Here is a 22634-nt window from a genome sequence, read left to right as displayed (position 1 = left end):
TTAGCCCAGTGTTTTTGTACCAGGCAACTGCTGCTAAGTATTTGTCACACTAAGCGAATATGGTAATGCTAGATTGCTTTTCACTATTTTAATTTTCATGCACATTGCAATCTGAGACTTCACTCCGGCAGTGGTAATAACACATTTCAATTAACCTCAGTAATATTTACCTAGAATTGCCCTCGATCCATCTCTAACAGCCATCAAACATATTACTTTTCTTCTTGCATTAGTTGCGTGTGTGTGTGTGTGTGTGTGTGTGTGTGTGTGTGTGATTGCCTGTTTATTCACGTGTCTTGTATACATCTGTACTTGGTTCAGCCCAACACAAATTTATGAAAAGCTGTTTTTTTTTTCTTGGGGGCAGGTACAAAAAAGATCCAGCCACTGAGGTGCTTTAACCTTATTTACTCTGTTTCCACTCCCCAAACCAATTACTGCACTCTCATTGAGTTCATATTGTTTGACCTTTATCAGAGAGAGAAAATGGGAGCAGATCAGAGACCAGGAGAGACACTGTGTGCTCCTTGAGGAGAAACGAGCAACATTCATTCTCATATCCCTATATTCAATATTGCAGAATGCAATTAGAGGAGCTAATTATCTTAGCAGCCTTTACAATGGCTGCGGCTCTGATGGTCTCTAATTAGATTTGGAGTGGAGAGAAACCCCCACAGATTTCCCACATATACTCTGAAACAGAGGAGAAGGTCTTAATTCTTGTGTTTCGGACATGGGTGAAATATGTTCACAGAGGCATATGGCAACATTGTTGGTTCTTAGGTGTTTGTTGTTTTTGTTTGTTGTCAGTACCTATTGTTGTGTCAGGTGTCACTTGCTCTCTTGTCCTCGTAAACCGTTTACTGTACACAAGCGCAGTGTGCTGGTGGTTACTGTTGTCATGTCTGAGTGCAAGGAGTCAGGATCAAAGAAACCCCAAACACTGGCTGTGAACAAACCTAACATAAAAGCCCTGCCCATGCAAACGGTGAGCTTGTATATTGACTCTTCTTTTGTATTGTCTCCATCCATCTGTTTTTCTTCTGTTTGTCGCTTTAGGCCTATTGATGCTTCGTTCCTCTCATCTTTCATATAAATCACTTTTGTCCACTTTAGTTTTTTCGGTATAATTTAAAACACAAAATACTTGTGTTGGAAAGGTTCCTTATAAAGTGACTTTAACACATCTGCAGGAGACAGTTGGCAATCCAGTTTAAAAAATCTAAATGTGGTTACTGAATATTTACACAGTTCGGTTCTGAAGATTATTGGCAATGGATGGCTTGATAATCTGTAACTAAATAAGTAAATAAGTAATAAATAATAAAACCAAAAAAAGAAAATATTTAATTGATGTTTTTATTTATTTGTTATGTATTGGGTTTTTATTAGTTGTTATATATTATGTTATGTTATTTATTTATTTATTGTGAAATGATAGTAATAATAATAATTCACCATGAAGAAAATGTCTTTATAATAATAATAATAATAATATAAAGATTATTATTATTATTATTATTATTATTATTATTATTATGTGTTTGTCTAATATTATTTATTCCACTTCAGCAAATTTGTGTATTCTCTTATTAAATGATGAAACATTCAATATTTTTGTAAAACTACAACAATAATAATAATAATAATACCTTAAAAAAATTGAAATGTTTAAATGTTGTTGTTGTTGTTATGTAAAATACATATTTAGTTTGTGTGTCTGATAATCACTGATAAACATTTGTTTATTTATTGTCAAATAATAATAATGATCATTTACAAAAAAGAAAATGCCATTGTTATTATGATCATTTTGTTTTTGTCTAATATCAATTATTCAGATTCAGCAGATTTTGTCTCCTTAAGTGGTAAACATTTGTATGTTTTTGTAAAATAATTATAATGATAGTAATAATGCTGTTTCTGTCTAAAATAAGTATTTATTTTACTTCAGCAGTTTGGTGACTCCTGCTTTTATAAAGTTTTTATTATTTATACATCAGCCTTATTTTGGCCGTCAGCCAGCCTCTCTAGATATGGTTCTGAATCAATAAAAACCTCTTTTAGTTGACTACTAGCACAAACCAACTCCCACATATACCTCTTCTTGCTGAACTTCTGCAGGTTGAATATTGTTCCTGTGTGTGCATTGATAATTCATCTTTAGAGACTGTGGGGCTTAATTTAGGCAGTGCAAACAGTAAGACTGAAGAGGGCAACTCGCCCCGCAGTCGTTCACACTCAGCCTAGAGCTTCATTTCTTTAGCGAGCCAATGGAAATGACATTTACTGTCTAAACAGAGTGAAGTATATTTATATCTCTAGGAGAGAGACAGCGATTCGAGCTTGATAGTGTCTAAAAATGTAAAGCGAGTTATTCTTCCTTCCTCACAGCTCTGGAGATTCATTAGGTATTCTTGAAATGTTCATGATTGAGTGTTTGAACTCCTGAATAAGTGTCGGCTCGAGTGGGTTTGCGTTTCTGCCACAGTACTTGAGCGGGTGCATATCAATCTTTTTGTCTGTGTTTCCACAGAGGGTCGGCTGTCACACTGCTCTCCACAAAACCTCAACAGAACGCTGCCTTAATGTCCGAGTTGAAGACAGGAGTCGCTGCCTTCCTCTCTAGGGAATGCTGCTGAATGTTTAGCTCTTTAAGACGGGGTTTTCAACCTTCAAAAAAGGAAAGGGAGAAAAAAAACGGCGGCTGGTTTTGAGAGCAGATCTCATTTGAGTCTGGCATACTGATGTCTTCCCCTGGGCAGGGTGGTTTAATGACAGCATGGAAGCACTTTTAAATGCTCCCAGCACTCGGAGCAGGCTTCCGGAAAGCCTTGTGTGATTGCGCATAGATCACTAGATAAGTGACTAATGACTCCAGTGGTTTGGAGTTTTTTTTTTTTTCTCAATGGCTTTTATGAATCAAGAGCTCTTGAACCTGATTCATGTGGGTCTCTGTTCCCTCTCAAGACTGATTCTCCAAGGCTTTAATTTGAGGATTGTGTGGTGATGTGTGATCTCGAGCTCGGTCTTCTCTTTTGTATTTGTGTGTGTGTGTGTGTGTGTTCTCTGTTGATTATGTGCTGGTTTGATCATTATCTGATTCATACTGAAGCTGCTCTCTGTTGTGAAGACCAACAGGTCAAGGTGTCTTCTGTTTATCATGGTACAGTTAAGATAAAATGAGATATCTTGTAGAATAGTTACATTAAAATGAATGAATATATGAATGAAAATATGAATGAAAATGTATTATTATATTATATTATATTATATTATATTATATTATATTATATTATATTATATTATATTATAGATGATTGACCCTAAAGCAACCTATATCTACTGTACTACTGAGCACCCATGAACAAAGATAGCTTTCATGGAAACCAGTTATGTCTCTTTCTCATATTCAAGAGATCCTTTAATCAGTGCTTAATATGGCTTAAACTAGAATAATGAACCTCATCATCAGTGCAGGAGAAAGAAAAGGAGCAACAATGACTCCTTGCATTATATTTATCACAACTCCTTGACCTTTATCTCCTCCACCCTCCAATTCAGTCATTCATGTATCTGTGTGCATGTACTGGTTGTGTAATTGGAAGCACGTACCAGTATTTTTTCTCCTTCCATGATGTTTTTCTTCTCCCTTTCACATCTTAGTATTCAACGACATCCAGAAACATTTTAATTCAACTGTGCGTTAAATACAAAGAAGCCTGTGTGACCCTATGTGACTGTGTGTTCGAATAGCAAGAGAGAGAAAAAGCAGGGTTATGGGGCAGAAAGGAAGGGATGAGAAGACAAGGTTGGATTGAAAAGAGACTGGGCAGACTATAGCCCCTTTCACACTGCATGTTTGACCCGGAATATTGCCGGAACATTGCCGGGTCGCCTTCTGTGTGAAAGCAACCATGTCCGGGGACTGATTCCAGGATTGATCCCAGGTCGGGGATATAGTAACATTGCCGGGTTCAGTCCCGGAAAGAGCGCTGTGTGAACAAAAGCCAGAACTTATGCCGTGTCGTAGTGATGAGGCACGTTATCGTGCAACTCTTTTAGTGAGTGTTTTGAAGGAAGATCAGCGTTCACAATGAAACAAATATGTACAAACTGTAAGGAAGCAGAGATCAGTTAGTTCCTCACTTTCCATGCTGAAGCTGAGATCGTTCACCAGCTTAAGTGAAAGTTAAAGTGCCTAACGTTTTCGACTCGTACATTACACGTCACGCCCTGATGTCACGTGTCTTTACGGGATCTTTACGGGACCTTTACAGGTTGTGTGTGAACGCACGCACATATTCCGGGTACTCACTGGCAGTGTGAAAGTGCAAAATCTAGCGACCCGGGAACAATTGCTGGAAATACATTACCCATGTATTTTCCAGATTCGCAGTGTGAAAGGGGCTTTTGGTATCTTTGCGTCTGTCAGAGGGAACGAGAGACTGAGAGTGAATAAATGTACCATTTTCTTCCTCTCTTTCCCTCTCTATCTTTCCACTGTGCTTTTGATGTGACCGTGAATTGCAGCTCTCCCACTGAGTGTGGGGTATACAGTTGTTGTTCTAACGACCTCTTTAAATCTCTTCTGTCCCTGTCTATCTACTCACCTCTCTGTGTCTCTCTCTTTTTCAGACACGCTTTGCCAATTATTTTGCTCTCAGCAGCTGTGTGATTGCACTTAAAACGCTGGCCAGAGGGGGAACTGCTCACCCTTTCAAAGAGGGCAGAATGAAGAAAAGAAATAGAAGGAAATTTTGTAGATAATGGGATTGAATGAGTCAGGGCAGGTGAAAATCTGGAGGGTGGAGAGGTGTGCTGTTGACACAAGCTGCAAAACCTAGTGTGCTGCCTACATAGTGTCTGAGTCTTCATACCCTACTGACAAAGAGAAGAAAACACCTTCAAAATCAGACTAAGGTGGTTCTCTGTTCTTAAAAAAAAAATAGACTTCCACAAGTGACCAAGCTGACATGTGCCCAAACCCTTTTAAACTATTGTGATTTTTTATTTATTTATTTTTTTTCTTGTAAGATACATCAGAAATTAGCATCCGCATTGTTCCCTTTTAGATTATTGTAGATCAACATTTTTTTTTTTTCACTTTTTGTTCATCAATATAATCTTCAAAATTTAGCCACTTGTTTGCAAAAACCTTTTTTGAGACACTTATAAAATTGCACAAGTATGGTATTACTAATATATTTTATGTTGTAGATTAAAAAAATGAATATATCTTAAGCATGTATTTTAGGCATTAACCAAGAATTCGACTTACTTTGGGACGATTGAACTGGAAAAAAGTGACAAAATACTCAAAACCTTGTTTCTGGGATTTTAGGACTCATAACTTCAGAACTCTTTATTGCTCACTTAGCTCAGTGAAAATGTTAATATAAGATGGCTGATGAAAAGACATATATAATATATAAAGCATATTTAATTCAATAGTAAAAAAATAAATAAATGGTTCTAATTAAGAATATATCTGATTAAAATGCAGTGTTTGTCCAATTTTAGTGATTATGCTGTTTTGTTTATTAATGGTGTCATACTTTGCAATAGTTTTGTAAGTGTTATACTGTATACTTAACACTTCATTTGTTTGGAGTTCCTAACTCTATAGCTTGTTCCAGTTCAGTCACTTTGGAGATTCAGTTTATGATTTCAGATGCAAATATCATACAATATGTAGGTAGTATACATCGCTGTAGCTCGCTAGGGTTTGGAACAGAATCAGTTTTTACAGTAAGTGTGTCTCTGAATTCACAACACACCAACCAGCCTTGTCAAATTCCCCCTACCGGACTTTTTTCCTTTTGCACTGCATTCAAGATGCTTCTCTTTATCATTATGTGTTGTTTTTCTTCATCTCATGTTTTAAGGATGTTGCTGCCGAGGAGCGAGATGTTCCCCACTTAAACTTCCTCCTCTCCTCTAATTGTTAAATGAATCCTTAACTTGTTTGCATTTGCATTAACTGCTGGATTATGTTAATTTTCAGGCTTCACTTGGCAGAGCGGTGTGTTTGATATTGTAATAGAGACGAGGTTAGCAGAGAGTAGTTCATTTGCTGGAGCACCAGGAGGGATAAGCACTCTTTAGCATGTCTTTTTGCTCATCTGCACGGCAAATTGAATTGCAGATGCCGATAAGAGAATGCAAGTTAGTGCTCATGTTAACCTCTGATAGCTATTCAGGTTGCTTACTTGTTAAGCGCTGCATGGGTTTTATGGTTAGCCCCTCACCTTAGAGCGCCATCATCACTGCCAGCTCGTTCACACCTAGGAAAGCCAGGTGTCGCAGGGAATTATGGGCTCCCTGGGCTTTATGAACACACACTTTTCCTTGGGAAAAAGAAAATGGCCCACTAACTGACTTTCCCCACTCAAAAAAGTTACAAGTGAGCTCTTTTCACCTCCAACTGAAGTGAACTGACAAACTATGTTGCCATAGATTTGCATGGGGATCTGCTCTTATTTTGGTGAGATTCAATTTGATTTGTTGCCAAAGTGAGTCAATATTAAGAGAGAATGTCAAAGGCTGTTATTATTTAATCACCCGTGCTGTGGTTCTGTGATGAGGGTAACAGACTCACAAGTGAGGTATGCTAGAATTTCCCCAGCACTTCTTTTGCTGTTATTTTAAGTTGCTAAGTGGGCAGCTGGATTATGAAGGAGTCTTTGGGGCACCTGAGTCATGCCATCTGCTCAGGTCAGGGAATTCACATAAAATTTAACAAGGTTCAGCTGCACACTTTAGTGGATTTTCTCATCTGTTACCTTTTAAGTGAATAGATGGCACAGACCAGTTGGAAAAGAATGGTCTGAACAGAGATCTCAGACCAAGCACAAGCCAGATATAGAATCATAATCTTGCCCTGCAGGCTGCATCTCATTTCTGAGTTTGTGCCTCTGGCATCACACCTGCATTTTGGCCCTAAACCGGTCCAGATAGAGGTCACAGAATCTGAGAAGCCGGACATCAGTGGCTAAAATGACAATATACGACACAGTAGAAATGTCAAATTGTGTTATTACACTCATAATGCAATATTTCCACAGAGGGATTTCAAAAATCTGACACTGAACAGAAATCTACTAGGGCACACTGTGTCTCAACCTTATTTGACTTGGGTAAAGACACAAAAGCAGTAAGACTTCAGTAGCCTACCTCATTCATCTGGTACAACACATTTTTATTTATTTATTAAAAAAATAGCAGCTTTCATTACTTCAATGTCAAATGATCCTCCAGAAATCATGTCATAATATTTTTGTGTAAACCTTAATTTAATATTTTTTCAGTTTTTTATTTTATTTTATTTGATGAATAGAATGTTCAAGAACAGCATTTATTTGAAAGAAAAATCATTTTACTGTCACATTTTATCAATATATGTGTCCTTGGTGAATAAAGTTTCTTTAAACTTTTGAACAATAGCCTATATTTAATATTTTTAGGCTTAAAAAATCAAAATCAAAGAAAGATTTGTTGATTGTAATGGGAACGATTGAATTCCTTAAACGTCACACGTCACAGTCCATTGTTGACGAGGTGTAGTTTCTTTGCAGTTGCCAAGCAATGGAACAATTTTGCATATTAATATAGAATTCAACTAAATGTGCATATATTGGCTGTTCTACAGATCTGAACATGGCTCATCCAGTAGCATTTATAATGTAAAGTCTTTCAAGTCTTTTATTTTTAAATCAGTGCTTGAGGCAGCACAGATGCCTGATTCATAATTTATTTATTAGGAATCATTTTATCTATTGGCTTTATATTTTCCATCAAGCTAGCCCAAAGTACATTTATAAAATATATACCTGGCTGAATTATCTGTTATCTAAGTAAGTATTGTCACATCCGTTGACTTCTTATCCCAGAAGGATATGACTTTTGAGTTGTTCAATATTTGTCTCAAATAAGTCTAAAATTTTGAGCTCAAACTAATCACGGAAGTGTTAAACAATCATCACCGACCGAGATCCCTCACTTTCTCCGTCAGCCCTGGTGTGCTTGTTAATTGAGTGCTAATAACATTAGATTAGCACTAGCTTTGCGCTTCAGGCCTGATTTGGTGACTTAACTTGGACAGCCAGTAGTTGCCATCAGTTTCTTTATGCCTGTACAAGTTGAGGATTTAATGTTGGCATGGAAACAGCTAGCTGTTTCCATGGGACCTTGTTGAGTAGTTGTTATGGTAACGAGCTGTATTTTTTTTTTTTTGTAAAATATGATATCTGATATTTCAGTATCGATCATGTTTCCTCCAGAGACTGGGTTTTTATTGTTTGTTTAGCATGCGTTTATGCTAAGACGAAGAACCCTTATTGAGTTTCCCCATTACTTACATCACAATGCATGATGGTTATTTGGAGTCAGCGTTGAGTGCGGGGGTGTACGTGGTTCTACAGTAGTGAAGATTGTCCCTCAGGTCCTCGCCTACATACCAAAACACACTCGCACTCCTCCACAAAGGAATCTGTGTTAACGGTTGCTCCCTTTCACACTCCTACGCCATCATCTACTCTTCGGGATGCACACAACATAAGAATCGAAAAATAATCAGATGCCCAAATGGAAAGTCCCTCTATTTTTATCCTTGTGTTTCCCCACCTCGGTTGTGATCTGTGAGGTGGTTGTTCGTCAGGGTGTGAGAGACACCGTGGGCTTTCTTATTAAAAAACCCAGTGGAGGACCGCCACCTCAGTCTCTCAGCCCTCCCTTTCAGCCTTATTTCACTATTTCGCTTCTTTATTCTCACTTTTTGTCTTTGTGTCTAATATCTGTGTTTCTTCAAAGCGGCACTGAAGTAACCTGCTGTTAAACAGTGCCTTCTTTCCTCAGGATCTTCCATTTCTTAGCCCTCGTTTCATTTGCATCGCTGCCGTCTGCTGTTCCTCCTCCGTCACGCAGTCTTTCTACCATTTCATTAGTTTTATATGAGCCGTGTCCCCACCCCACCCGGCTCGCTGTTGTTTCATTAGCGTCGCGCACCTTTTGTGTGGCTCGTGCGCTCTAGCTCAGGAGTGATAATGTGTGAGCAAACAGAAAGTTGAATAATTGAGCTCTCGTCCATAGATGTCCTCAATGCCTGTGTAGGTAAACCAAGAGGATTCATTTTTCACAGTGCAGAAATGTGTAAGGAGTGTATGTGCGAGTTTGTTCACTCAGTTCAATAGGTTTTCATTTATTCAGGGCCTTTTGCACAGAGAGAGAGAAAAAGAGACAGGCTGATTGATTTATAAAGGCTTTTATACAGCTCTTTGTAAAGGTTGCCCATGCTGAACCAAGCTGCACATTCTGCAGTTCAAAGTTAGTTTTATTTAGGATTTTCTTTGCTGATTTTGAAGAAACGTATGTGCTATAATGTGTTAAATGGAGCTGAGTATAGTTTTCTCTTATTGCTACTGTAGCTGAACATATAATCGCATTAGTGATCGTATTAGGGTTTGCTTTTATGCATTTGGCTTTTTGTCTGTGTACCTTCTTTATGTCTGTATCATATTGGTTATTAGTAAATACTATATATTGTATATGTTAATATATATTTTTATACATATTGTATTTTTTAAATGTGCACATTATTCAATAATTTTTCATTTATCAGTATTATTCAAATATATCATTGTGCATGCTCACTTTCTCCATTTAGGATTACCTGTTGCTGTCATATAACACTCACTTGAAGTTCATATATATATATATAATTTTTTTTTACAAATTTAATGAACACTTAAATTTTGTATTATTATTATTATTATTATTATTATTATTATTATACATAGAATTGCCAATATTATTACCCCAATTAACGACACACCAGCAAATTACATACAGTAAAATAAAACACTTATACTGTCATATTATGATCCATATATTCACTTTTAAAAGGGTTAATTTAGTTTATTTTAATAAATTTAAAATAATATAGAATTTAAGCCATTGATCAGTTATGGGATTTAACATCATACAATTAGTTGTAGAAATTGTAGAAATGTGCATTCTCACTTTTTTATAATACGACTTACAAATTATGTGTTTAAGCTATTAATGCATTCACTACATATTAAACCCATGACTTTGTCATTGTTAACACCATCCACGTGCTAGCGTGCTAAGCTACAGTAATGCGTTCCAATCTCAGGTGGACAGTTTATTTCACTTTAACCCTTTAATAATTTTATCTTCATTAGATATTCTTCAACCTGATTGTCGACAAGCAATCATAAGCCAGGCGCATGCATCAAACACTTGGAAAAACACTTTACTCAGGAAAATTTCATTACATGCTACTCCAAACACTGGCTGGATGCATTTACCTTGGATCTGCTTCAGTGCTGGACACATGCATTGCTGGACTCATGGAAGGGGTGACAAGGTGCAGAAAGCACCAGATGCACCTCATCACGCACTGCCAGCAGGATTTCATTTCCATGCCACTCCTATGATCAGCCTGGAGCTGAGCCAGTGATGTAAGATCCATCCATAAGCACATCTTTTTGTCTTTTACCTTTTATGGCCACACACATGCTTAAATAACTATGAAATGCCTTTTATTTTGCTAAAGGCCTGCTATATTTAGGATTTGTAATCATTTTTTTAAAGTGTCCTGGAAGAGGAAACTTGAGGCATTGGAGACACTGTCAGCTGTCAGCGCCTCATTCAGATAAATATTGTGGCTGCAGTTTTTCGAGATGTCACACAGGTTTTTTCCAGGATTTTGGTTTGTCAGAAAAATCTTTTCTTGCACAGTGATGTCATAGCTGTTCTTTTCGCAGCCTGTGAGACGCTGTTCCCAGTCTGAAGATCTGACTGGTGCTAATCAACGTTGGCACTTCACGGAGACGTCTAGCTAGCGTTAATGGGATGCAGAATATCATGTTGTGGTGGCTCGGTGCTAAAGGATGGTAGCGTGGTGTCAGATATGTGCTGGAATGCCCTGATGCTGAGCTGGAGTGCGTAAGCGTGGGTTCGGCCGAACATTTGCAGTGCAAACTGTCCATGAAAAAAAATAAATCTGTGTTTGTATGTTTGGTTTATCTGCAGTCATGGGTCTGCTATCCTTTCATGCTTCCCCAGCTTCATGCAAACATATGTGCATGTGCATCTGCAGCATATTGTTTACATGTGAGCCTAGCACTTTACACAAGAGAAAGAGGAGAACTGTATAGACTAAACCCAGGGCTAGAAACGCACTAAAGCCAAGTAAACAAATGCATACTTAATATGTCCTCTTGCAAACACTCATACTCTAGACAGTGTTTCATTTATATTTAAATAGATGTGCCTTAAACCAGATGTGCTGTAAGTTAATATGAAAATATTATATCTGTTACACCTGTAGCTTCTCTCGTGGAAATGCTGAGAATAACATTGTGCACTTACATTTCAGTCTGACACATTTTGGAATACAATGTTGAACGAAGTTTGAGTGTGTGTAGCTAGTAGAGATCAGTGTTGTTATTGCTGTATTGCAAAATTATCTATTAAAAGTAGTTTTCATTAACTGAAATAAAACAGAATTAAATGAAGAAATTCATATTATGGCAACCAAATAAAATAAGTTGAAGCTGACATGCTAAACATACTAAAGCTAAAACTGGAATAAAAAATAAAGCAAAATAAAAAAATAAATCTTTATTTATATTACTATCATTATATATTTATATTGATGTATTTATTGTAAAAAAGCCTACATTTGTAAAACAACTAAGCCTGAAAGAAAACACACACACACACACACAATTTAACAAAAGCTAATAAAAATACTTAAAAAATTAGTTAGATAAATGATACTAAAATAACACCTAATAGAGATGCATGGATATAATATTGTTTATTAATACATTTAGATTAAATCTGATGTCTTTAAAAATACCTCTAATTTAATAACACTGTTAAATACAATATTGAATATCTTTCTTTTCATACCATACATTATAATGTTGTGGTGCCTAAATTAATATAAAATAATAAAACTTTTTAGTTTCATTATTAAATTTTTTATTTGTTTAAAGAAAATAGAATACATTTTTTAATACTAGTCATTAATCGTTTTGCAGTCATAACATGAGTAATCAGTTCAGCCAGAATTTTAATACTGATGCATCGTTGTCAGCATGAAAAATTTGCATTGAGGTACTACTGCAGAGTAGGTTTCGGTTCCAACAAAGTACATCTTTCAGTTTGTTCTGTAGTCATACTCTGAAAAATTCTGCCATATTTTATTGGCTAAGGACCCAGAGGCTGACAGAGGGAGAAGAAGTGTGAAGGGGTTGTTGAGGACAAAAAGAGGCTTTGTTTTTTCTTGAGGCTATAAGTTAATAAAAGGGTAGAGATTGAACCGCCCTACAGGAGAGAATCCTGTTTAAATGTTAATGGGACAAGGACTCAATGCCTTTAAGGGTGTGTTTTGTTGTTCATGAGCTCTACTCTCAAACTAACCTCATGCCCTGGTTTCCTCCACAGTGATCCCAGACACTCTGACGGTGATGGCAACTGCTCAGACCCTCTCAAAAGTGGAGGGGGACACGTTACAGCTCAGCTGTGAGGTCACACGCCAGACGTCCCAGCACAGTCACGTTTCTGTGGGGTGGTACCTGCGACCCTATGATGACCCCAATTCTGGTCCACGTGACCTGGTTACCCTGTCACGGGACTTTGTTCTACGGCCGGGTGGACAGTACCGTCAACGTCTGTCTTCAGGAGACCTGCGTCTGGACAAGACCAGCGCCACTTCCTACCGTCTCACCATCTACAAACTGCAGCCCACAGACCAGGGAGAGTTCTACTGCGAGGCCTCGGAATGGATCCAGGACCCAGATCGCTCCTGGTACGCCATGACCCGGAAAGAGTCGGAGAAGACGTCAATCAAAGTTCAGCCCACAGGTGAGTTAGAGTTGTTTTGGGGATTAATTGCAACATCTTTCAGAGGTTAATTGCTTATTTTTTATCATAAAGGCTGATTGTTCACTGACATTGATTTAATTCAACACAATGAAGAGTAGAGGTGTTGGTTAAGAAAAGCAAGTTTTCTTGTGGAAAAACACATATTTGAGCCACATTCAGTTGCATTGTAAATGTAGCCAAAAGAAGACATTTGAAGACTTTGGAAATTAATCTAAGAAACTTGGAAATATTTGCATATACTCTTGCATATATTCATTCATATGTAAATGAACATAAAAAAATGAACATAACAATAGATTTATGAACAGTTAACACCCAGATGTTAGTTCAGAGTGTTATTCTCTCAGACATATTTTCCCAAACGATTTGCATTGGACAAAAAACTATGTAAACTGGATTGTGAACATTATACATAGTCCAAAACTCTAATGAGATAGTTCACCCAAAAATGAAAATTCTGTTATCATTTACTTACCTTGTCATTTCAAACCTGTATGACTTTCTACCTTGAAAGATGATGTTGTGAGAAATGGCACTTTTTTTATCCATATAATTAAATTTAACAATCACTAAAATGATTTGGTTCAACATTCTTCAAAATATATATTTTTTGTGTTTCAGATTCAGTTTTGGGTGATATATCCATTTATTACACACTGAACAAACTCTACTTCTATCCCTTACAATTTTCTTTTTGTTTATATGAAATTAAATATAAGATGATAATTATTTCAAACATGTTACCCAACAGAAGTACTTGCGTGGAGTTCAACCCTATTAGACAAATGACTCAACCATATTATGCTTATGGTCGCCTTGCTCTTTAAAACAGGGCATGCATGGCTCTGCTTCCCTGCCGAAATCCTTAAATATGCCATTTGAGCTGATCACTATCTAAAATTAAGCACATTACCGGAGTCCCTGAGCGGTGGCTGCTGATCCTCTTAACATCAAACTCAATGTAATTTAGTAGAGAGCAGGCATCGGCTCTCACAGGTCCAGTCCTTACATTGATACCATCAGTGTCATGAAGGTTATCATGGAGTGCATCATAGTCAAGTCTCAGTGGTCTCTTAGCATCAGGTAGCAGCAAGCCAATCACATTGACTCATTTATCCAACAAATCAGTTGAGGAATCATGGCTTGATGACCAACACATTTAAAGAGAAAGAAATGTCAATTCTGTCATCATTTACTCAGCCTCATGTCATTCCAAACTCAGGATGTTCATTTTGAAGAATATTTCAATCAAATTTAATGCAGTCCAGAACTTTCAAAATCCAAAATGAACCAGAGAAATGAATCCATTCCACTTGATTGAATCTAAACAATTCATTTTTACATTTCAACCCCTGGTGGCAGATGTAAGTTTAAAATTTATCATGAAGCAGCTGTTGCCCAAAATGAGTGAATAATGAATGTATAAATATACATCCGCACAAAATAAATGACCGCTGTTTGAAAGAAAACCTAAGTAGTTTTTCTAGGGCTAATCAACTTAATTCTTTTGGCCGCAATTATTCATAACTACCTATTTTACATAATTTGTGTTTAATGATTTACATTGTAGGGCAAAAAAAATATTGGTACTTCTTTAGTTTGTGTTCATGATCATACGATATATCCTGTCAGGAGGTCAAATAGGGTCCAGCCACAAAAGTTTAAAAAGCTCCTGTATAACTTTCCATCAGAAATAAATGTCTGGTGTTTGTTGGAGATGGCGTAAAAGTGTCTCAAGGCGACTGGAGTGACACTTTTGTATGATGAACAGATCGAAATTTAAGCCTCAATTCACTCTCAAATCAAAGATTATAGTGTATATAGACTTCTATCAAATGTGGTAAATGTGACACAACCCCCAGTTGTCAACTAACATTCTTATTGGTTCTTGTGTATCACATGAACAAACATCATAACGGGTTTGTGTCTACAAATGTTATGTTGTCTGTGTGTAACTGATGACTTTGTTGAGTTTGATTAAATGGACAGTTAGTTGAAGCTTTCTTCAAAATTAGCTTCTTTTATATTCCTCAGTAGATGACTGCTAACCACATGAAGATGAGTAAATGATGACAGAACTTTCATTTCTGGTTAAATTATTCTTTATGTTGTTGTCTAAGTTAATTGTGCCAGACTTTTTGCACTGAGAACCAAGGATGTTTGATGTTACTGTCAGATCTGATGTCTAATAACCCCACATTTGATTTAAGAGCTAACATAAAAAAATAGATTTTTACTTAAATTTTACTCTGTCACACGCTGCAGTTGTGTTGGGTGAACATTTCAACACAATGCCATAGATCTGAACTTTACCTCTCTCCCGTTCTCCAGAATAGCCATATTTCACGGGACAGAGGCTGGGGCAGAAAAATGCCTCCCTCATCTCCGGCTTTAGTCCATTACTTTCCAATTTATTACGGAGCCGTCACTCCGTCCTGAGCATAAGACAGCATGTACAGCAGACGTGAGTGCTGTATCTCTCTGACTGACTGAACACACAGGGCTGTAACTCAATCTCAAAGCACATCGGCCCAGCGGTTTGATGGGAATGGGAGGTGACAGCGCACCTCCTCATCAAATGCGCTGCAGGACAGGAGCTGCGAGTGGCATGTTAATTCAGCCCTGTTATTGGTCAAGAGTCTCTGGGGTGGGCAGATTGGATGAGAAGAGGACAGGTTGTGATTTTAGGTTGTGGATGTTGGATGGCTGTCTCCCAAGGGCACCTCCAAAGAGTCAGGTTGCAGATAGGGACAGAGCCTAATAGTCTTTATGATTTGTGATCTTCAATGGTGTACAGTAGGATCAGGGTGAGATGAATGCAGACCAGACAAGCTCCTCATAGAGAAAGATTGAAGACTCATCCACTTCCCTTCAACTCAATGACCAGTGACTCTTGATACATAGTCTTGTGACACGAAATAGCCACTTTGACTGTTAGTAGAGAAAAAACTTGACTGCTAGTAGAAAAACTGACACAAAAGTGTAGACATTTAAAAGAGAAATGGTTCAGTGATTCAGTTACTTTTAATGCTTGTGAATCAGACAAAAATTAAACTGAAACATACTTTTTTCTGTGTAGCATAAAATAAATTATTTAAAAGAATGTTGGTTAACAAACTGTATTGGTGTTCACTGACTGATATTGTATGGACACAGAAATATGTTCTTTAATATTTACTTACTGCTTATTCAGCATAGGACAAAGTTGGCACCTCCTAATTATTAAAGATGCAGTCACATTAGTGCAGTTTTGGCAAAACTCCATTGTAAATGGTGTAGAAATATATGAAGCGCCACTCAAATTGAAGTCACTTTTAACTCTGATTTCTGTTGGTCAACAGTATATTTGTGTCATCAAATTTAATAAATTGAACAAATTGCTTTGTGGACTTTTTTGAGTGAAATGCAATCATTTTAATAGATACAAACTGTGCAAAGTTCATTAAAATGAAAATAAAATAAAATAAAAATGTATGTAAAATAAAATCAAATTAAAATTCATTAAAATAATTGGATTATGCTCACACGAGAAATGTTAATTGTGACCCCACTTTAGAAGTGTGAACTACAGTACATTAGTAGTCTAACTGATCATAGCATTTAAAATGTACAGTAGTAAAACTCCTGCAGCTTCAGAGAGATCGAAAAAAGTTCATGTATCACTAAATAGCCTCTGTTTTGGTGCAAGAATACTTGATTTTAAGTGGACATCAGGAAAAAGTTCACTAGTAGATGTTAAAAGGAGCTTAGAGTGGGGTTGAATCATTTCAGTGATTTAGTTGCTTACAACAAACTCATTTATAATGTTTATCGGTAAGTGCTGTTTTGAAAGTCTCAGTATGTGGGGCTATTTACAGTAAATGGCCTTTGAAAGCCTTTAGAGATAGTCATCTGTTTTATTGTAAGCATCTTCCAGTCAAGTATTCCAGTTTTCTAACAAACTACTTTTCATAAAGACCTGACTTTCAGTTTGTTACAGCCCTTTACTATCAAGCAGTATTGTTATTGTCAACTAAAACTATTAAAATATTTTTTAAATTGAAATAAAGCTGCAAATAAAAAAAAATACATTAAACCTGCAGTAAATAAAAATAAAAGAAATAGAAAAAACTGAAATAAAACATAAAACTGAAAAATATCCAAATGAATGCAACATTTGCAATATTAATGAATATAATAATAGTATTTAAACTATTCTAAAATTACAATGCTATCAAGACCAAGTGGACAAAAATCATAATAGTAATAATAATTCTAAAATTGCAAGGCTATAAAGGCCAAGTGAGCAAAAATGTATTTAAATCTTATTTTAAGCAGTGGATGTAAAGAGATTCAGTTTTAGTTATAGTTCTGTCTTTAGGTCATGGACCTTTTTTTTCTCTCCTTTTCTTTAAAAGATGCCAGCAATTGCACACAGGAAGGGTTTATTAAAAAAACTTGAAACTTTATTAGAAGGTAGTTGTAACATAAAAGTTTAATGGATTTTAAAGGCAGTCAAGGTGAAGTCATTACGGCCTGGTCCTTCAGTATGCAAGCCAGGCTTCACCTGACTGAGATTCACATTAGAAATTCCAGAGAGCATTTCAAGAGCAACACTGAGACGAGAGAAGACCGATTTGTCTGTAATCCCCTTTTCTAGCTGGCTGTGTCCAAGTGCCCTTCCAGCTAGACAACACGCTCACAATGTTCTCTGTGTAACTAGCCAGTGGCCTGTTAGGCTCAATTGAAAGTGCACAAGTCTGTGCAGGAGTGATTGGGTGGCTGTTTTGAAGGATTGCAGCCAGTTTATGTATTTTCATTTGTTGTTGACTGAATTGGCTAGAAAGTCTGGTTTAAGCTAGGAGTAGCAGTTTTGGAACAGCTATGTCATTATCTTGAACACCATCTTGCACCAACAACAAACCACTAACTGCTCATAACAATTTATGGTGCTCAAGCTGGTTTGTAGAAAATAATGGCTGCTCAACCATCCAATTACCAACTTGGTCTAACTAGAAACTAGTAACCATGTTCCAAAAAAACCACGTTCAACCGGATTTTCCAGCAGGGGAGCTCAAAGCTGCTGAAGAGAGGTGCGCGATTACGCACTCAGTCATGTGCGATTGTTCTGTTTTGCATATTTATGTTGACATTAGCTCAATGCACACCATATGTCATGCTCATAACACGTGTAAACGTTTGTGTGTTTTCTCTCATCTGTCTGTTAATGTGTTTATTGCTCTGGTGAACTGTGGGGAAAAACAGAAGTTGTGCGGTAAGCATTAATAGGACATCAAATGGCTCATTGAAGCACATACTACAGCAGTTCGATGGACTCATTTCGTGACAAAGCTTTTGGCAGTGAATCCCACACAGCAGCTTGTTCACACAGCCCCCTTCCAACCACAGTTATTACCGCTCCCACTCAACACAATTGTCTCTTTCTCTCTTTCTCTCTCTGGTTAGCTGTCATACAAATCTATTGTGCATACTAAATTCAAATCTAATGGCATCATTCATGCTGTGTACCTCAAGCCTGACATTTCCTTCCCATTCTAAAACTTTTATTCATGTGACTTTGAAAGTATCCCTCTTCTTATGAATGCCAGATTTGTCCACAGTCGTAGTATTGTACTGTACTTGACTATATAACAAAGCTGTAAAAGGAAGGAGAACATCTTCATGATTAGATTCTAATAAGATATCAGCCCCTGAGGTCTAGGGTTCAGTGAACATAGTGACTTTGTGCTTGTGACTTATGCCTGTGATGGCAAGGCTGCATTTTCAACATCATTACTCCAGTCTTCAGTGTCACACGATGCTTCAGAAATCATTTTAATATGCTAATTTGCTGCACAAGACACATTTCTTATTATTGTCAATGTGTTCACTGTTACTTTTGATAATTTTACTGGCCCAAAACTTTTGAATGGTTGTGTATTTTTGAGTCATGAATAATGGATGATTAATGGAAACTTACATTAAAATCCTTGCAAATTTTGCTATTAACAATTGAATGTTAATATTCAGTAAATCACCCAACACTAATTTATGCCCATTCTTTTGCCGTCATTTTAATCCCAAATGTACTAGGACTGGTAAAGGATGTCAAGATTTTTATTGATATGTAATGTGTTGATTAGCCTTTGATGCTAATTATGAAGCACAGAAAAATCATTCAGACAGCAATCATCCAGCAAACGCAGACAGATTTCAAATTTTGATGACCTCTCAGTCTGATGTAGAATATAGAGGAATATGTATTCACCTAATGTATCCTTTCGCTTTTCTCTCTGTTTTTTTTCCCATTCATTTCCACGAGCAGCCCTTCATCTCCACTGCTAATTAATCTGTCTGAAGCGTGCAGATTTAGTCCTAATACACAGACCGGCTCCGGTCAGGCGGGCAGTAATGTCCTAATGGAGCATCACGCTGCTTGAGTATCACAGGAGGAAAGGAAAAACAGCCACTGGCCTTTGTTTCCCTGTGATCTGTGAATTCCTCTTTAGCACAGGCCCGTTTACTGTGCTGTTATTTTGGAGAGTAGCGCACAGCGTGACACACAAATAATGGCTGCATGTAAAAACACACATCGTCATCATCATCCCTCCCTGTACATTTGCCTTTCTCTGTGTCAGTGCCATGTACTTACGCAGTCAGAGCGTTTCTCAGGAAGTTTGTTGTAGTAATTAGAGCCCAGGGGCAATCACCTCTGAAGAAGCCAAATGAAGTGAAGAAAGTGCTTTTCTGATGAGGCGCACAATCTGCTTATCATATGGAAATTAGTTCTATAAATGAGGATTTGTTTTCTTTTGATGCGAGTGTTTTTCGGTTTGGATTTAGTCCAATATGGACCACTTTGTATTGAATAAATCATCTTTTCTCTCTTTCTTTTTCACTTGCAGATCGGGACTTTAGTATCCAGGTGACCACCGAGCGCCGGGCCTACACGGCTGGTGAGCCGCTGGAGCTCCGCTGCACCATTGACGCTCAGAATGTTCCAGAGCGCTTCTTCTCGGTGTCGTGGGTCTTCAGCAGCTCCCCTGTAGCCGTGATTGGGCCCAGTGCCGTGCCTGTACTGGGACCCAACTACATGGAACGAGAAGCCACCGGCCTCCTGACCGTGCGCAAAGAGAGCCCTTCTGTCCACCTGCTCAAGTTGCAGCGTCTACTGCCAGAGGACTCTGGGAAATACATCTGCAGAGTGACAGAACGGGAGAAGACCCCCACTGGAGATTTCATCGACCGCAGCAAGCGGTCCCGTAATGTTCAGATCACTGTAACCCCTCTCAGTGAGTATCATGGTTCTTTATCGGCCCTCTGTTTCTGACTGGCCCCTAGAGTAGTCAGCTGATACCTCTCAACAGCACTCTTATTAAATGAAAACATGAAACTTTGGGCCTCAATTCAGACGTTTATTACCGTAAGTGAATTATTCTGATGATTGGTTTAAAAAAGTAGAGTTCAGGAATTGATTTAGTAATATTGTAGAGGCAAGCATTTATTAAAGTTCTTATTTCTGCTGAAGGTTTCTAAAGCATAGAGCATACACTCAGTATAGCCTCTTATTTTCTCAGATGCTTTTCAGTTGTTGTGCCAGGTGCATTCTCTCTCTCTCTCTCTCTCTCTCTATCTCTCTCTTTCACACTGTTAGAAGTAACAGTAGTGTGAAAACAGTTCAGCTGTTTTCTGTTTTCTACTTGTGAGTGGGCAATACAGTACTGTGTCCTGTCTAATTCATTTAATGCACTGCATTTTTTCACAATTTGGTTTTGTGGAGGCCTGAGAAGCCTTTGAAATAGCATTGCATTTCAAGTGAGAGTTACTTGAAAAGCCAAGTCTAACAGGCATGAAATGAAAGTGTGAAGGCCATCGCCTTCAGCGTAGCCTTGGTAGATCCCCAAGGTGGATGTGATTGTGCCCAGGCTGAGAAACCACAATTGAGCTCAAGGAGTTGATGAAAGCTAGATAGGGGAGAGGAGGTTAATCAGAGGTTAGTGAGAATACATCTGTTCTGCTCAGACTGTGGCCACCCAAATCCAGCCTCTTCCAACAACAGTCCTTTCTCGCTCTATAAATTGAAGGAGATCTTTCTTTCTTTCTCCTCAGGAGAATCAGCTTTCATAGGGTCTTGAAGGATATCCGGCAAGTATTCATTACATCAACACGCCATGTTTTTGAAGTTATTTACATGGTTTAGCTACATCAGCATATTACATATTTCCATAATGCCCTCCTACTGGCTGCTTTTGCCAACACTCAAAAAAAAAAAACATGGGTAAAAAACGTTGAAACTCGAAGTCATAGTTACCTTAGATGTAATCCTGTTTACTGCTGGACTTGAAGCCTTTGGAGCTCAAATCCGATTTTCGTAGGGGGCGTTGCATTTCTGACACGTTACAAATGGCTGACCAATCAAAACAGACCAGGTGACCAATCAGAGCAGACTGGGGTTTTCAAAAAGTCAGGCTTTAAAGACAATGGAACTACAACAGATGCTTCAGGCAGAGAGTGAAAATGTAAATGTAAATGTTTTCTAGCGGACCCCAAAAATATAAAAATGAGGAACTTTCAAATGAAAATTAAATGGGCGCTTTAATATATATCAGTTAGCTGCAGTTCCACCACTCATTCTTGTGCCAGTTTCTTTCTTAAAGCGATAGTTCACCCCAAAATGTGAATGTGTCGGGTCGAACCCACTCATTTATTTACCTTATTCCAAACCTGTATGACTTTCTTTGTAACACATATTTAGAATATTCAGAAGATGCCCCATGATTGTCCATAAAATGAAATTCAGTGAGGTCTGATGTGAGTGTGTCGGACCCCTTGACTTTCATTCTACTGGATAAAGTATTCGTCAATCATTCTGCAAAATATTTTCTTTTGTGTTGGACAAAGGAAAAAAAGTCATACATCTTTGGAACAACGTGAAAGTTAGTATGTTTGGGTGAAATGTCCTTTAAAGTTGGCTAGAAAAAGAGAAAGGGTTTTTTGGAAAGGTTTGTGAATGAGGCACTATATTAGACCATGCTTTGGTCTTTTTTGTCTTTGCCCCCGCAGGAGACCCTGTGCAATATTTGCAGGGTTATTATAGCAGTAGATTGATAGTTGCAATATGGATTCGAGACAGCACAGAGTTCAGCTCCTTCTTCACCCACATGCTCTCTCTCTCTCTTTCTATTCAGCTCATGGTCTCACTGACTAGGTACAGTAGATCTTTCAGGCAATATATACGACTGAAGCATCTGCATGTAGAGACACTGAGAGACTGGACTGAGTGAAGGTACAGCCATACCACAACTGATGATTGTATGAACTTCTTATTCCATCTCCTCAGAGAATAGGAGCACATTAGAAATTGAAGAGGTTTCGTCCCCAGATGTTTCGCTTTTGTTATGTATGAAATCAAAGCCTCTTGTGTTCATTGCCTGGTTGGTCATGGTGGTTTTCTTCTCAAGAAGTTCTGCTAGAGCCTCTTTCTTAAGAGAGCCTTTGGTGACCCATGGGAAGTGTGCAAACTTTGTCTCATTAAAGTCCCATTTTTTGTTTTATCACATGCTGCTTTTATAGGGACGTGGTGGTGTGAAATCCCTGTCGAGAACTCTTGCGATGTCTGAGAAGTCTTTGATCTACACTCGTGCTTATGATCTCTCAGGCTCTAGACCTCTTGATGAGAAAACTATTCCAGAGGTCCTGCCGGTCTATGGCCTAGTCTGCTGTAGAGTGCAACA

At 37.8% G+C, this 22634-nt stretch overlaps 1 protein-coding gene across 1 annotated transcript in view; it reads left to right on the top strand.

Moving 5' to 3' along the window:
- Nucleotides 1–12458: 12458 nt before the first annotated feature.
- Nucleotides 12459–22634, top strand: part of LOC113108069 (immunoglobulin superfamily member 3-like) — a gene marked incomplete at its 5' end in the record, with an annotated part of 54698 nt that continues 44522 nt past the window's right edge. Inside the window, 2 exons of the mRNA XM_026270890.1 lie at nucleotides 12459–12900; nucleotides 19806–20192. Coding sequence (XP_026126675.1) covers nucleotides 12459–12900; nucleotides 19806–20192 — 829 coding nt within the window. The remainder of the gene's footprint in view (nucleotides 12901–19805; nucleotides 20193–22634) is intronic.

The sequence above is a fragment of the Carassius auratus genome, chromosome 9 (assembly GCF_003368295.1).
Source record: "Carassius auratus strain Wakin chromosome 9, ASM336829v1, whole genome shotgun sequence".
In the NCBI taxonomy this organism is placed as follows: Eukaryota; Metazoa; Chordata; class Actinopteri; order Cypriniformes; family Cyprinidae; genus Carassius; species Carassius auratus.
Note: the sequence above shows the minus strand (reverse complement) of the source record. Positions and strands in the feature narration are given on the sequence as shown.